This window comes from Durio zibethinus, chromosome 10, assembly GCF_047325235.1.
Source record: "Durio zibethinus cultivar Kanyao isolate XHJ-2024 chromosome 10, ASM4732523v1, whole genome shotgun sequence".
Lineage (NCBI taxonomy): Eukaryota > Viridiplantae > Streptophyta > Magnoliopsida > Malvales > Malvaceae > Durio > Durio zibethinus.
In genome coordinates, this window is record NC_143171.1 from 6,800,001 (window position 1) to 6,815,004 (window position 15,004).

The 15,004-nt window shown below is 36.3% G+C and overlaps 2 protein-coding genes across 18 annotated transcripts; one reads left to right on the plus strand and one right to left on the minus strand.

The window, feature by feature from the left end:
• The first annotated feature begins 939 nt into the window (after positions 1–939).
• On the plus strand, positions 940–11,519 carry LOC111293212 (histone-lysine N-methyltransferase SUVR5-like). 17 transcript variants are annotated; one of them, XM_089766616.1, is made up of 14 exons: positions 979–1,828; positions 3,357–3,454; positions 3,539–3,911; positions 4,279–4,581; positions 4,670–4,780; positions 5,236–5,346; positions 5,667–8,528; positions 8,878–9,039; positions 9,455–9,571; positions 9,641–9,744; positions 9,833–9,970; positions 10,296–10,383; positions 10,786–10,904; positions 11,006–11,519. In XM_089766616.1, the coding sequence occupies exons 2-13, from the start codon at positions 3,426–3,428 to the stop codon at positions 10,891–10,893; spliced, it is 4,506 nt and encodes a 1,501-aa protein (XP_089622742.1). In that variant the 5' UTR covers positions 979–1,828; positions 3,357–3,425; the 3' UTR covers positions 10,894–10,904; positions 11,006–11,519. The 17 variants fall into 17 exon arrangements, 11 of the variants coding, with proteins under 11 accessions (XP_022741760.2, XP_022741755.2, XP_022741752.2 ...); XR_016345690.1 differs by having other exon boundaries at positions 940–1,828; positions 3,357–3,911; positions 5,667–8,781; positions 11,002–11,519; XR_016345688.1 differs by having other exon boundaries at positions 940–1,828; positions 3,357–3,911; positions 5,667–8,781.
• A 93-nt stretch (positions 11,520–11,612) lies between these two features.
• Positions 11,613–13,368, minus strand: LOC149516397 (uncharacterized). Its single transcript, XM_089766619.1, has 3 exons — positions 12,534–13,368; positions 12,111–12,434; positions 11,613–11,957 (listed from the first exon to the last, which is right to left on the minus strand). Exons 1-3 carry the CDS (start codon positions 12,622–12,624, stop codon positions 11,878–11,880), a joined length of 495 nt encoding a protein of 164 aa, XP_089622745.1. The 5' UTR covers positions 12,625–13,368; the 3' UTR covers positions 11,613–11,877.
• Positions 13,369–15,004: the final 1,636 nt, after the last annotated feature.

Genomic DNA, 15,004 nt, shown 5'->3' on the forward strand with positions numbered 1-15,004 from the left:
TTTATTAGGTTACCGGGATTTGATTGGAGTTCAATGGTTGCTGGTCACATATTGTAGCCTTCTCATTCAAAAATTGGCATAAGTTTGGAAATTTTGATTCTTCTCATTGCTCAGGCACCTTATTTCCCCAAAACCTCTACAATTTTCTTTTTCCCTTTCTTTTACTGGTATTTATCTATTGATTTTACCTTTTTGCAGGATAAAAGCAGGTTTCGGACAAGTTACTTTAAAACCTGGCCATTGGTGTTGGAAAAAGTCTTTTATTTCCAGCTTGAATGAATTATTGAAATTTTGTTTGAATTCTCCTTTTTGTTCCTTACCAACATAAATGACTATTGGTGTTAGTATTTGTTTTCTAGCAAATCTTTGTTGTTTTCTTCTAACAACTTTTGAGCAGATGATGAAAAGCACAATAAAACTCCAAATGTTTTTATTGGTATAGATTCATTATTTTCTAAGGAAAAACGTAGTAAAAGGTTAGAAGATGAAGAAGACAGCTCCAATGGGTTAAGACTTTTTAAACCTCTTCCAGTCTTCAAGCATGCTTTAGTTTAATTTTCTCTTACCGATCATGTTAAATAGTTGATCATTCCTCATAATAGTCCATGTCCATGCCTTTGATTCCTGGATAAACTCTGATTGAAAAGAATTTGGTCTTTATTAACAAAAGAAAAGTTACATTCCTTGATTTATTGGTTTAGTGATTTCGAACCTATTTTCTCCACCCAATGGACTAAAAAAAAAAAAAGAAAAGTTTCATTGATGAGATTTAGATTAATTCTCTTGAGCAAATGCTATTCAGCATAGGACAATCCAACAAGCAACAACAAAAGGCATCGATCGTTATCCTTAATCGAAAAAGATGCAAATCCCCATCTATTCAGTAATTCTCCAAATCTGCTCTAACAGTTATATTCTATCTGCTAACGGAAACCGAAGAAAGTGCTGTGTTTAAGAAATTAGCTTTGTGGGGAGTTCTGATTAAGATATTTTAGGTTCAAAATTGTATTATCTCTAATTTTTTTTGTGATCTGTGAAAGGACCAAAGGCAAAGGATGGGATAGCCATTAGCCAATAGCCCCCCGTTTTGAGTAGACTTTACACACTAACCAAAACATGAGACCGACGCAACTCAATTTCGCATCTCGATGTCCATTGCTTACTAATACTACTATTATTACTGCTACTAATAAGCCTAGGAAACCAAATCTGAAATCCCTCTCTCTCACTAAATTTTCGTCTTTACCAATTATCATAATCCTCCCCCAACCACCCTCAACGCCCACCCCCGAAATTTTCAGATCCTCCCCTGAGAACCCATTTCCTAGTTACTCTCCCCCCTTCTATTTATTAAATTATAAAAAAGAGAGAAAAGCACTAAACCCCAAAGCCTTCTTTTCAGATTTTGACCCTTGGCACGTTGACTTAAAAGTCTAAAGAAACAGAACATAAGCAGGCCAAAACAGATCAAACCCAGTTTGTGTTTGATCTTCGTATATGTTTAGAAGCCTTTGACATTCACACAAAATATATTTTTTTTATCCTTTGTTGTTTCTCTTCTCTAGTTACTATCTTTATCTTAGAATTTTCCTTTCTCCTTTTCAATTTTGGCCACGGGGACATGCCCAACTCCCCATATCACGACTCGCGAACCACATCTATCAATCTACTCCCTAGACTTTAATAACACCCCCCACCCAACACCCAAACCCCACGGCAAAAAAAAAAAAAAAAAAGCCTTTTCTCCAATTCCATTTGCCTAACCAACAAACCAACAACCATGGAAAATAAATTTTGGTGGTCTTCCTCTAAACTCTTTATGTAGAAGGTAAAATTCATTACCCATTGCTTTTTCTTTGTCTCGTCTATTAATTAAGTTTGGGTCATATACCTTTTCACATGTTATGCAATCTTATGTGTGTCACATTTTGCAGTCAATTTCTAATTCTATGGTTCTTTTCTATGACCTAGCTGCTCTTTGCTGTGCTCTTTCCTGCTGCTATGCCCTAAATATTAGTGCTATTACGTACCTTACCCCTCTACAACATAAGATAAAAAAACCCATTATCTTAAAAGTAATGAACCCTTTCCTTTCCCTTGCAAGTTTAGTAAGATTTTTGGATATTAATTGTTCTTATGTACTTAGCTATATGTTATATGATTTGAGGATTATATATCTTTTATACGTATATGATCTGGAATTTGGACCCACCTACCATGTTATCACCATTTTGATGATCTGTATATGGGGTTTTTACATAATACGAATCTGATGGAAAAGCGGTTTTTATTATGGCATATTAATGAATGGTGAAATTTGTTCATTTTGTTACGGTTTTGTGGCAATTCTGTTTCTGGGTGTTGTTGGTTTGGGATTTTAGCTAATGATCTCCGGAAATTTTGGTTTTTGAGATGGATTTTAAGATCTGGGTCTAGCCATGCTGCAGTTTTCCTTTGGAGCAATAGCCTAGGTTTCTTTAGGAACACTACACTTTGATAGAGCAAACATAATTCTTTAAGTTTCTGGAAAGGTTTTTTTTGTTCTTTTTTATGGTTTGATAATATTATTGAAGCAATTGGTTATATTCTTCTACCTAGTACATGAAGACGTCCTTTTTCATTTATATCTAAAAGATGATTATAACTCTGCTAATTTATTGCATGAAAATCAAAATGAAATGATTGATAATAATAGAGAGTTCAGGTTTGTTTTAGATATGGGATGAACCGGAATGATTAAAATTCTGCATGGATTCAAGTAAATTTTAACTATCAATTTTTTACTTAATCCCGGATGTTTTAGAAATGTATAAAATGCTATTAAAGGTGAAGTTAAATGAGTTTAATGCTGACAAAAGACCTTTAGCTTCAGCACTTGCTTTCCTGGAAGCTGTTATGTTCTTTAAAATCTTAAATAATGTGAAATAAGTACATAATACAGTAATTGATACCAAATTAGGCTGGTCATTTAACCCCTATCTAGATGTTTGCTTATAATGGACTTTTCCATGGCTGAATGGCATCATGCATTAAGCCCTATGTATTCAGCCTTCTGCAGGATCTTAGAGTTTCGTTTAAATTGCATGAAGTACATTCATGCATACTTATCTATGCATTTTACATTTTCATACGCACGTGTAACTGGTATCTTTGTTCCGTCTTTCTTTCAAGTCCTGCTTATACTATGTCATGTTGTTCTGTATTTTCTTAGTTTTTGGTATGTTCCGTCTTCCTGTGAAGTCCTGATTATACTATATCGTGTTGTTCTGTATTTTCTTCAATTTTCTGTATATATCCTCCATAATGTTTCTTTTGCATCATCTTATTCTTGCATGGATTGAGCTTTATTTGGACAGGAAAGTGACTTTGGGGATAATCAGTGTTCACGTGCACATTATACTGTTTTAGAGATTTCAGTTTGAATCATGGAAGTGCTCCCCTGTTCCGGTATTCGGTATGTTGCGGATTCTGATTGTGCTCAACCAAGTTTAGGAACAACTTCTACTTTTGATGGAGAATCTAATTGCATGGAACATAGAAAACAAGTTAAAGTGGCCAAAGGTAGGATGGATGACTTATTGCTAAGTGTGGAAGGGAATCCAGCGAGAAGACAGGATGAAGGCCAAGGCACACGGGATGAGTTGCCAATTTCGGAAGAACACCATAGTGGATCTTCATATTATGATTGTCAGGTAGAGGGCCAAAGATTATCTTGTGGATCGCATGATTATGAAGACGATGATTCAAATGCACAAAATTGTTGCACCGGACCTTACTTGGCCTCTGAAAACTCTCATCTAATTGTTGACACCATCGAAAGTGAATCACCAAGCAACAACGGGGAGGGAGAGTTGTCTCTTTCTGACCCCAAGTGGCTAGAGTGTGATGAATCTGTAGCATTGTGGGTCAAGGTAGCATTTCTTCTTTAGCTTTAATTCCATGAAATACCATATCTGGTATCCAAAGATTATGCTTTTGACTTCCATTACAGCAAATGTTTCTAGGATTTGCTCTCATGATATGCCTTCTGTTTATTTTTTGGAGTTGGTGTATTTGTGTGCTTAAAGCATTATCCATTTATCCTCTTATAACCCCTTAATTATACCATCTGAATATTATCTCTATGAAAATCCTGTTTCTTCTGTTTGGTTAAATTAGTTTTTTTTTTTTCTTAATTAAAAATTACTATCATTTTTTTTATTCATTAAATTGCTAGAAGTTAAAAGTACATGCTGGATTTATTTTCATGTTGATACTCTTCTGTTTTTGCAAGTATAGTGGAGAGGAAAATGGCAGGCTGGAATCAGGTGTGCAAGGGCTGACTGGCCATTATCGACTTTAAAATCAAAACCGACTCATGACCGGAAGCAGTATTTTGTGATATTTTTTCCTCACACCAGGAATTATTCTTGGGCAGACATGCTACTTGTCCGATCCATCAATGAGTTCCCTGAGCCTATTGCATATAGGAGTCATACAGTTGGACTAAAAATGGTTAGAGATTTGACTGTCACAAGGCGGTACATAATGCAAAAGCTAGCTGTTGGCATGCTGAATATAGTTGATCAATTTCATTGCCAGGTATTGTTTTCTTCTTCCTTGTATATTTGATATATTTACTCAATTCCTCAGCGCCCTTCTTATCAGAGTTCTATTCCTATTTGTGTAGGCTTTGATAGAGACAGCACGTAATGTGATTGTCTGGAAGGAATTTGCCATGGAGGCTTCACGCTGCTGTGGTTATTCTGATCTTGGAAAGATGCTTTTGAAACTTCATAGTGTAAATCCTTCACTTACTTGACATACTTCATAAGATGCCTGAAAAGTGACCAGCATTTGGTGATGGACCTACCAAATAATAGCATGTGATGTGGATGATTTGCCTTGTGTAGAACCATCTGGATAAATGAAAATAAGGTGGTAGAGATTAGTAACATAAACATAGATTAGTGCTAGGTCTTCCCTACTACATCCATGCTCTTTTCATGAATTTGATTTAATGTAATGCATTAACTTACACTTTTAGTAGAAAATCATAAAAATAGAAGTTTTTTTAACTTTACATCTTTTTCTTGAGACTTTTAGATATGAGAATATATGCTGAGGGGATCGAAATGGTCACAAATCCTTAGTTGTTGAGTTCATGTTTGTTTAAGTGAGTTGTGTAATGACTGCTGTCAATATCATAACCACATGTGCATTAAAGATATAAGTAATAACATTTCTCCTCTTCAGATGATATTGCAGCACTACATAAATGCTGACTGGCTTCAAGAGTCTTTTCATTCATGGGTACAACAATGTCAGAATGCACAGAGTGCTGAATCCATTGAATTGCTAAAGGAGGTATATCTCACTCTATTGTTGCCCATTGATGTTAATATTGGTGTCTATTGAATGTGATTAGAAATTATGAATCACAAATGGCTTTCCCAAGTTTGTAGAATATTTGTCACATACATTCACTGCAACCCCTCCCTCTCTCCCCCCAAAAAATTGTAAAGAGGAAGTAAAGTTTTTACAACTAACCCTGACATTTCATCAAGGCAAAAAGGGGCCACACATCAGTTGCATAACTTTCTTTTCTCACGGGGCCGGGAATATTTTTCCAATTGCATTGTCAATTTGATATAAAAGTAATGTTTTTTTCTTTGTCCTTGATTCAGGAATTGTTTGATTCTATACTATGGAATGAGGTTAGGTCTCTTGGGGATGCACCAGTGCAGCCCACACTTGGTTCTGAATGGAAAACCTGGAAGCATGAAGTTATGAAATGGTTCTCAACGTCTCATCCTGTATCTACTGCTGTGGATATTGATCAGAACAGTGATGGTCCCTCAAACACAAACCTTCAAGTTAGCAGGAAGAGGCCCAAGCTTGAAGTCCGTCGTGCAGAGACACATACCTCCCAAGTGCAAAGCAATGGTTCAGATCAAACCATGACGGTTGAAATTGACTCTGATTTTTTTAGTAGCCGAGATGCTGTAGTTGTCAATATGCCAAAACCAGAACTTTGTAAAAAGGAAGATGAGGGGAAGGAAACCAGACCGATGGATGCATCAAATAATCTGACTGACAGATGGGACAATATTGTAGTTGAAGCAAGGCATTCTGAGCTCATCCACTCCAAAGATTTAGAAATAATACCAGCAAGTGAAGAGGTCAATAGCACCTCAACTCTGCACATTCAGCCAAAAGAATTTGAATTCACGCCTTTGAATGAAGCAGTTGCTAAGAAATCCATAGATACTGGGAGTAAAAACCGGCAGTGCATAGCATTTATAGAGTCGAAGGGAAGGCAGTGTGTGAGGTGGGCAAACGATGGGGATGTTTATTGTTGTGTGCACTTGGCCTCTCGTTTTATTGGTAGCTCTGGCAAAACAGAAGTGACTCCCCTTGTTGATACACCAATGTGTGAAGGTACCACCGTGCTTGGCACTAGATGCAAGCATCGGTCACTATATGGCTCCACATTCTGCAAGAAACACAGACCCAAAAATGATGCAAATGATATTTCACATTCTCCTGAGGACACACAAAAAAGGAAGCACAGGGAGATTATTCCCAGTTCAGAAACCACATCCTGCAGAGATATAGTTTTGGTGGGAGACATTGAAAGTCCCCTGCAAGTGGAGCCAGTGTCAGTGATTGGGAGTGATGCCTTAAATGGAAGAAACAGTTTAAATGAGAACCCTGAACATTCAGGTAAAGATCATGATAACACAGAATTACTGCATTGCATAGGTTTATACTCCCATAGTGGTTTTGATCCTTGTCATGAAAGTCCTAAGCGGCATTCATTATACTGTGATAAACACCTTCCCAGCTGGCTCAAGCGTGCAAGGAATGGTAAGAGTAGGATAGTAACCAAAGAAGTGTTTATAGATCTTTTGAAGGACTGCTATTCACTTGAGCAAAAATTGCATTTACATCAAGCATGTGAACTTTTCTACAAGCTCTTTAAAAGTATTTTATCTCTAAGAAACCCAGTTCCTATGGAAGTCCAACTTCAGTGGGCCCTTTCTGAAGCATCAAAAGATTTTAAAGTTGGGGAAATTTTAATGAAATTGGTTTACAATGAAAAGGAGAGACTCCAAAAGTTATGGGGTTTCACTGGCAATGAAGGTGCACCTTTGTCCTCTTTTGTGGAAGAACCAGTTCCCTTGCCATTGGCGGTCAATGATATCTTCGATGATGACAAGGCCATTAAGTGCAAAGTTTGCTTGGTGGAATTTCTTGATGACCAGCAGCTTAGCACACACTGGATGGATAATCATAAAAAGGAAGCACAATGGTTGTTTAGAGGTTATGCTTGTGCAATCTGCCTGGATTCATTTACTAACAAGAAAGTTCTGGAATCCCATGTTCAGGAGAGACACCATGTGCAATTTGTTGAACAGTGCATGCTTCTCCGATGCATTTCCTGTGGCAGCCATTTTGGCAATACTGATGAATTATGGTTACATGTGCTGTCAGCTCATCCTGTTGATTTTAGACTGCCAAAGATTGCTCAACAGCATAATCTATCTGTGGGTGAGGAATCTCCACTGAAACTTGAGCTTGGCAATTCACCTTCTTTGGAGAATAATTCGGAGAATGTAGGCAGTTTTCAAAAGTTTATTTGCAGGTTTTGCGGCTTAAAGTTTGATTTGCTGCCTGATCTTGGCCGCCACCACCAAGCTGCTCACATGGGACCAAGCTTAGCTATTTCTCGTCCCCCAAAGAGAGGGGTTCGTTATTATGCTTATAAACTAAAATCTGGGAGACTTAGCCGTCCTAGATTTAAGAAAGGTCTGGGGGCAGTGTCATATAGAATCAGGAACAGGGCAACTGCCACTATGAAAAAACGCCTACAGGCATCAAAGTTGATTGACACTGACATCATCAGCGTAGAGCCTGATGCAACAGAGACAGCAAATCTTGGTAGATTAGCAGAATTCCAGTGCTTAACCCTTGCAAAAATATTATTTTCCAAAATTCATAAAACAAAACCGCGACCTAATAACTTGGATATTTTGTCTATTGCTCGCTCTTCTTGTTGCAAAGTAAGCCTCATAGCCTCATTGGAGGAGAAGTATGGAATGTTACCAGAACGTATGTACCTTAAGGCAGCCAAGCTTTGCAGTGAGCATAACATTCAAATGGAGTGGCACCAAGAGGATTTTGTATGTGTAAATGGATGTAAGCCTGTCAAGGACCCAGATTTATTGTCCCCATTGATGCCTCTTCCTAATGGCTTTGCTGGCTACCCATCAGCAGATTCCTTGGATCGTGTGGATGAGGAATGGGAGCTGGATGAGTGTCACTATATCATTGATTCGCAACATTTTAGACAATGGCGCATGCAGAAGGCCACTGTCTTGTGTGATGATATAAGCTTCGGGAAGGAATCAGTTCCTGTAGCTTGTATAGTGGATGAAGGTTTTTCTGATTTCCTTTACATCTCTGGTGATAGTTCCATGCCTTGGGAGAACTTTACTTATGTTACAAAATCTTTGCTTGATCAATCCTTTGATCTTGATGCTGAGGTACCTTTGTTTTTGATAGTCATATCCTTTTCTCTATTGCTTCTTCATATAGATTCATTATAATTATTCCCGAGTGGAGGTTACTTCGGTTGCATGTCACAATGACCTTACCGTGAGAAGTTATAATTAAGATACTTGATAATTCCCTTACCTGGATATTTCTGGGCTTTGTTTGATGGTACCATCAAATGCAATTTATTAAGGAAAGGCATCATCCTTGTTTCGTGGCTTTCATCTTCCCTCACATGATGGGGTACATTTGTACATTGCTTGGATTGGTTTAGCTCTTATGTTTTGTTTTGTAATATTTTTGTCATTTTTACTTCTATTTATGTTCATATCCTTTCAGACTTTGCAACTTGGTTGCACCTGTTCCAATTCAACATGCTGTCCTGAGACATGTGATCATGTGTATCTCTTTGATAATGATTATGAAGATGCAAGAGACATATATGGGAAACCCATGCGTGGTAGACATCCATATGATGACAAAGGGCGTGTTATCTTGGAGGTACTTTAATTCTTGTTCTGTCAACCATTACTATTTTCTCTGTCAACCATCATATTTTGCTTGCTTTTAGTGTTTCTTATATCACATGTAAAAGAGTATTTGCTGTTATATGCTTGAAGACTTTTTTAAACAGTTAATCAGATATATTTCTTCTCTTTGTTGTTGCTTTCCATGCAATGAATTTTTTATAATAGCCTTATCAAGGAGTGCAACATTGACCTGATTTGATACTAATAAGCATCTAATATGATGTTTTTTCCTCTTTCAGAATTACATAGCTTCATGATTCAAAACATTATAAAATGTCAAACCCTTTTTGACAAGTAGATATGATTACTTAGTCTGGTTGGTGTCCTTGCTGCTCTCTTTGATTCTGGTTTATATCTTGTGATTAAACCGTTTTGAAACTGTGCAGGAGGGCTACCTTGTCTATGAATGCAATCGCATGTGTAGCTGCAATAGAGCATGTCCAAATAGGGTTTTGCAAAATGGAGTACAAGTGAAATTGGAAGTCTTCAAAACAGAGAATAAGGTAATAATTTCAAGTTTTGGCTGTATTCTAGAGTTTTGTCCTTTGATGTTGCTTCATGTTGATCTTCAGGGCTGGGGAGTCAGGGCTGGTGAACCAATTCTGAGTGGCAAATTTGTGTGCGAGTACATCGGTGAGATTTTAGATGAGCAGGAGGCAAACAATAGGGTTACCAGGTTTCACTTCTTGATTTATGAAGATCTTTTTTCACCTTTTGCTTGCTTTTATGCTTTATGTTGAATAGGCTATATGATCGGCTTTCAGGTATGGTAGAGATGGTTGCAACTACATGTACAATATTGATTCTCATATCAATGATATGAGCAGATTGATTGAAGGACAGGTCCAATATGTTATTGATGCAACCAAATATGGAAATGTTTCTCGGTTCATCAATCATAGGTGAGGATACACTTGCTTTGCATCATATACTAAAATGCTTTCCCATACTCTTTATTCTGGTATTTCTAAATTGTAACTTGATCATAATAATTGTGTGAATGAGGATTCAGAGGTTACAGATATATTATTCATTTTTTTATTGTGAGAAAGACTAAGATGCCCTTTAGCATTTATGACTTTTGTGAGGAACTAGTGCAGCTAAGTGGTGCAGTTCAACTTTGCTGTACTTAAATAATGATCCCATATCTCTACGTTTGAAATCTTGAATTTCTATTGATTCACTCTTGAGAACTTCTTTGTCTTCTTTCCTTTTAATTCTCCCTAGTTGCTTGCCGAATCTTGTGAATCATCAAGTTCTTGTGGACAGCATGGATTGTCAGCGTGCTCACATTGGTCTCTATGCCAGTCAAGATGTAAGCACTTCTCAACAATTTAGAGTAAAAATCTGTCACATCTCTAAAATCTAGGACGATCTAAGTTCTGTGGAAGACATTGTGGTTTAGATGACTGAGTTTAATTGGGTGGGTTGTCAAAAAAAAAAAAAAAGAGAAGAAAAGAAAGAGTTTAATTAGTTGAAGAAAAAAGGGTTCAAATATGCATCTGTTAACTTTTTTTTTTCTTCTACCAACATGTAGTAGGTGATCTCTACAATGCTAGTCATGACCTTAACTTCTTTGGAATGGTTTCCCCGCACATCTGATTAGGAGTAGTTATGTAAGACTCATGTTGTTGGGAAAAAAAATCAAAAGAACTCCATTGTTCTAGTATTATACATGTATTGAATCATGCCACCTTTTCATTTAACAATTTTGCAGATAGCTATGGGTGAAGAGCTGACTTTTGACTATCGATATGAACTGCTGCCTGGACAAGGATATCCATGTCAATGTGGAGCTTCTGCATGTTGGGGCCGTCTTTACTAAACCAACCCTCGGTGAGCACTGTGGGGTCTCCATGGCTTCTAAGTATTGCTTTTTGAGTTCACAAATAAGGATACAGAACTCTAACATAGGAGCTCTACCTCCATCAAGCCAGTCAGGTCTAAATCTGGCTGTCTTGCTGCAAACATTTTCTGCACTTTTAGCAGGTCGTTCTTGCACTAAGGCAGCCGTAAACTGCCAAATCTCTATCAGTGGCAATGGATTCAGCAGGCATCAGAAAGAACGTGCTACGTTCAGTGTGGAATTCTAGACCAAGCCAGATGGTATCTACTCTATTTCTTCGTTCTAAACGGGCTTCAAGGAAATGGGATGAAAGCTTAGAGTATATTTGGTAGATCTCTGTTTAAATTCTCCCCTCTCCCCCAAATTTATTTTTTCTTTCCTGAGTAATGAAGTCACTTAAGACATAATGTAGATTTTGCCCCTTTTCCCACATTTGTACGGAGTTCTTAGGTTGATAGCTTAGCCTATGAATATTAGAAAACAGTTTTGATAATGCTTGAATTGCCTCTTTTTGGAAACCTGCATTATATGCCCCTTCTCTCTAGTTTGTTCTCCATTGTATAAAGTTTGAGCAATTCCTTTTGTGTTTTGCTTTATTCAAGTTATTTCAATACTCGATGAGAACATCCATACAGCTAGTAAAATGAAAGAAATTCGCCATTGTATGTGATATTTTAGAAGTAAACTGATTAAAAATGATATGACTAGACAAGGCATATCATAACTGACTTGTCCAAACTTCAATTTTCTTAAGCGGGTTATGAACAAATGTTCTCCAAAAACAAACAGAAACAGGGATGACTAATCCTCAGTCTTAGCTGTCATCTGATATTTGTCACAAAAAAGTTACAGATGTTGCATTAGCAAAATGCTAGCGGTTCCTATGATCAACTATGTGTGTTGTTGAGGTGTCAGGTAGATTCCAGGCAGGAAAAGGAATCCTGATCCATCCTCAGCTGTTGTCTAGAACGTCAGTTCCCCTTTCTGAACCACAAAGAAGACAAAGGGAAGCCCGTAACTGACAGCCACTAAGATCGCCATTCCTGTTTTCACAAATTTAAGCAGAAACATGACAATTAAAACTGTCAGTCTCAGTTTCAGGTTATGATTTTCAGTGTACTTTCATTTCATTTTAATTCAAGTTTTCAACCATGCAACCCTGAGGTGGAAGCTCAAGAACATTTCTAGTGTCTCACCATATTCAACAACTCTTCCAATTTTTTTCTTCTTTCCTTGCTTGAGATCCTTTGATTCTGATAAAGTCATCAAATGCAAAATCATGGAGCTAATAACCAAAGCACTTCCAGTTTTCTCCCTAACAACTCTCTCAGTCAAATCTAATGACCAGAATCCAGCCATCTTACTTGAAAAATCTTCAATCACAACCTTAATAAACAGGAACACTCCAAGCAACAGTGCTACTTTTGCAATAAACCTGGTTGATCCTTTAGGGGATGTTCTCCAATTCAGCAGATTAACAACACAAGCACAAGCATAGAGGGGAAACCAGAAATACCAATCTATACCAATCAATATTAGAAAAGAGAAAACAAATTATCGGCTATCAAAACAAAAACCAAATACCAAAATCTTAAACAGAAAATTAATAATCCGTATACCAGGGTCATTTAACTGAACAGATGAAGAAAAGCCAAACATGATTGCCATTAACAAAGAAGAGGAGCTGAATAGCTTTCTGGGTTTTGCCATTCTCTTGGTTTGAACATGCAAACAAAGTTATTACCATGTTATGTGTACAATAAAAATAATAGGCACGCAATTACTATGGTCAACGCTTTATGGTAGCCAAGTACTCTTTAACTTATTTATATTTATCTATCATCAATGTACTAGCAATATTCTGGAGTAATATATAACATTAAAAAATTGCGTTATTTTCTCTGCAAATCACCTTTCTTTTTTGAGGCAATGACTTTTGGGGCATATCAAGAATCTTTCATACCAAACCTGTCTGTATTATATTCACTATAATAAATAAAAGCTTTGGAAGGAATGAGGGGGCATGCATCTCCATGTTTTTACATGTTAAAAAAATGATGTTACTTTGATGAAAGAGAGATTAAGTTTAAGCTTCTAAGAAATGGTTGCTTCCATTGATGAAATCGAGTTTTTTTGGGGAGTGGAGAATAGAAGCTTGGCTAAAGAAACAAGGCGGGGACCGGGACCACATGGGCAAGGGGTTTTGGGTGACAGTTTAAAATCAAGCGCATGACATAGCAGACAACTTAGCTGATCTGCTTTGGACATTTATCCACAAGCATGGCAAAAATAACAGTACTTCAAGAGTGAGCCAAAACATGTTGCAGGTAAGGTTCCAAACTCATTGTTTCAAGCTGTTGAGCATGCAGTACTTCTGCCAAACACAGTTTTTAGGGTAGCTAGATAGAATTGAAGACAAAGAAAATACAAAGGAGAACAAAAAGTTTTTCCAAACAAAAAAAGAATGAATCTAGTGAAAGGAAAAGAAAAGAGAAAAAAAAAAGTTTCTTCAAATTATGATACCGTTTGCTTATTTTTTTTGTTCTTTTCATACAAACATGTAATAAGGAAATCAGATATTTCATTTCTCACTTTTTTATTTAATTATATATTAAATTAGTAATCGAGTATTGATTTATTTATAATTATCATGTGGAACGAACTTGTTTCAAATAAAAAAGGGGAAAAAAATAGAGGTGTTGACCCATAACATATAGAGGTCCATTCTTGTTATTGGGTTTAATGCTTGAGATATGATTGATCATCATGTAATCTAAGATACAAAGCAAAAATATATAGATATCAAACGGCACAGAGTTTGTTTGTTTTTTTTTTTTTTTTGGCAGTGAATGGCAGATAGTTAAGTTTAGTAATATTTATTAGATTAGAGTGAGTTAATAATTGAGTAGCATAAACATGGCACACGAGTCCAGCAGGGACGACCCACCACATGAAGAATGATTAAAAGGGTGGGCCAAATTTCCAGCCAGACCATCTTTGCAAATGGTTTTCCTTTTGGAACCACTGATGATGAAACCTTCCTCTCTTTTTTCTTTTCCATCATTGCTAAAACCTCCATTATTGCATTACAGCATGGCCCTTAGAAGGGAAATCAGTCCTGACATGAGGAAAACCAAAAACAAAAGAAAATGGAGGGGTAGGGGGGCTGCCCCCAATCCCAAACCCAAAGTCAAAAAGATTTTGAAGAGCTGCTTTGATATTTATTTTGGTCTTCTTTCTAACTAATGCTATCATCTTGTATGGAATTGTGCCATCTGCAAAACTTTTTTTCTATCTAATTGCTATCATTTCCTTCCTTTTTATAAAGGAAGTAGGGGAAGTAGCATCTTTGAAACAAAGGAAATATATTTTCATGTTCCTAGGAATTAATTTGAATGAGACATGGGTCCAGTCAAGCTTTTGTTAAGATCTGAATTGATGGCAAATCTGAGAGCAAAGAAGGTCATTTGGTTATAGCATAAATGGATTTTCCCCCACTTTGCTAGGAATAAAAGGATCAAGGAAATGATAAAGTATTTTAACCTAAGAGTATTCAATAATGAGAAGATGAATTAAGAAAATGTTTTCAATAATAAGCTGAGTGTTTGATTAGAATCTTCATAACTAGGAAATGTAATAGGATATTAAAGCTGTTTGATGCAGATTATTTAATTCCAGTTTAAGTTGAAACTCCCAAGGTCATAATAATATTTCATAAAAAAGTTAGGGTAAACATGCAACTATAATTAATGTTTTTGGCTCTCCTTGGTTATAAATTAATGTCATCATAGATTTGTTAAGCCCAACAGAAACTATATTATCTAATTAAAAAAATAAAATCATAATTCAATTCAATTAATTTATACAATTATTTTTAATAAAAAATATTTAATATATTTGATAATCATATCTCAACATTTATAACTCTTTTTTCTATCCTTAAATTACTATTTCTTTTATAAAAAAACCTAAAAGAAATATGTTTAGACATGAATACAAATGTCTCTATTACTCTTGAACCCACAAATATATTTCAAACTAATCAAAGTGTTATGCATGTTCTCAGTTTCTTTTTAGATGATAGGTTTGT

Coding starts and splice junctions, on each gene's coding strand:
- LOC149516397 (XM_089766619.1), bottom strand. CDS start 12,624: ATGGCAAAACCCAGAAAGCTATTCAGCTCCTCTTCTTTGTTAATGGCA. Junction 12,435..12,533: donor TGTTCAGTTAAATGACCCTG/GTATACGGATTA, acceptor TGATTGGTATAG/ATTGGTATTTCTGGTTTCCC. Junction 11,958..12,110: donor TGGAAGAGTTGTTGAATATG/GTGAGACACTAG, acceptor TTGTGAAAACAG/GAATGGCGATCTTAGTGGCT.
- LOC111293212 (XM_022886020.2), top strand. CDS start 3,426: ATGGAAGTGCTCCCCTGTTCCGGTATTCGGTATGTTGCGGATTCTGAT. Junction 4,781..5,235: donor TGCTTTTGAAACTTCATAGT/GTAAATCCTTCA, acceptor TCTCCTCTTCAG/ATGATATTGCAGCACTACAT. Junction 9,745..9,832: donor GCAAACAATAGGGTTACCAG/GTTTCACTTCTT, acceptor ATCGGCTTTCAG/GTATGGTAGAGATGGTTGCA.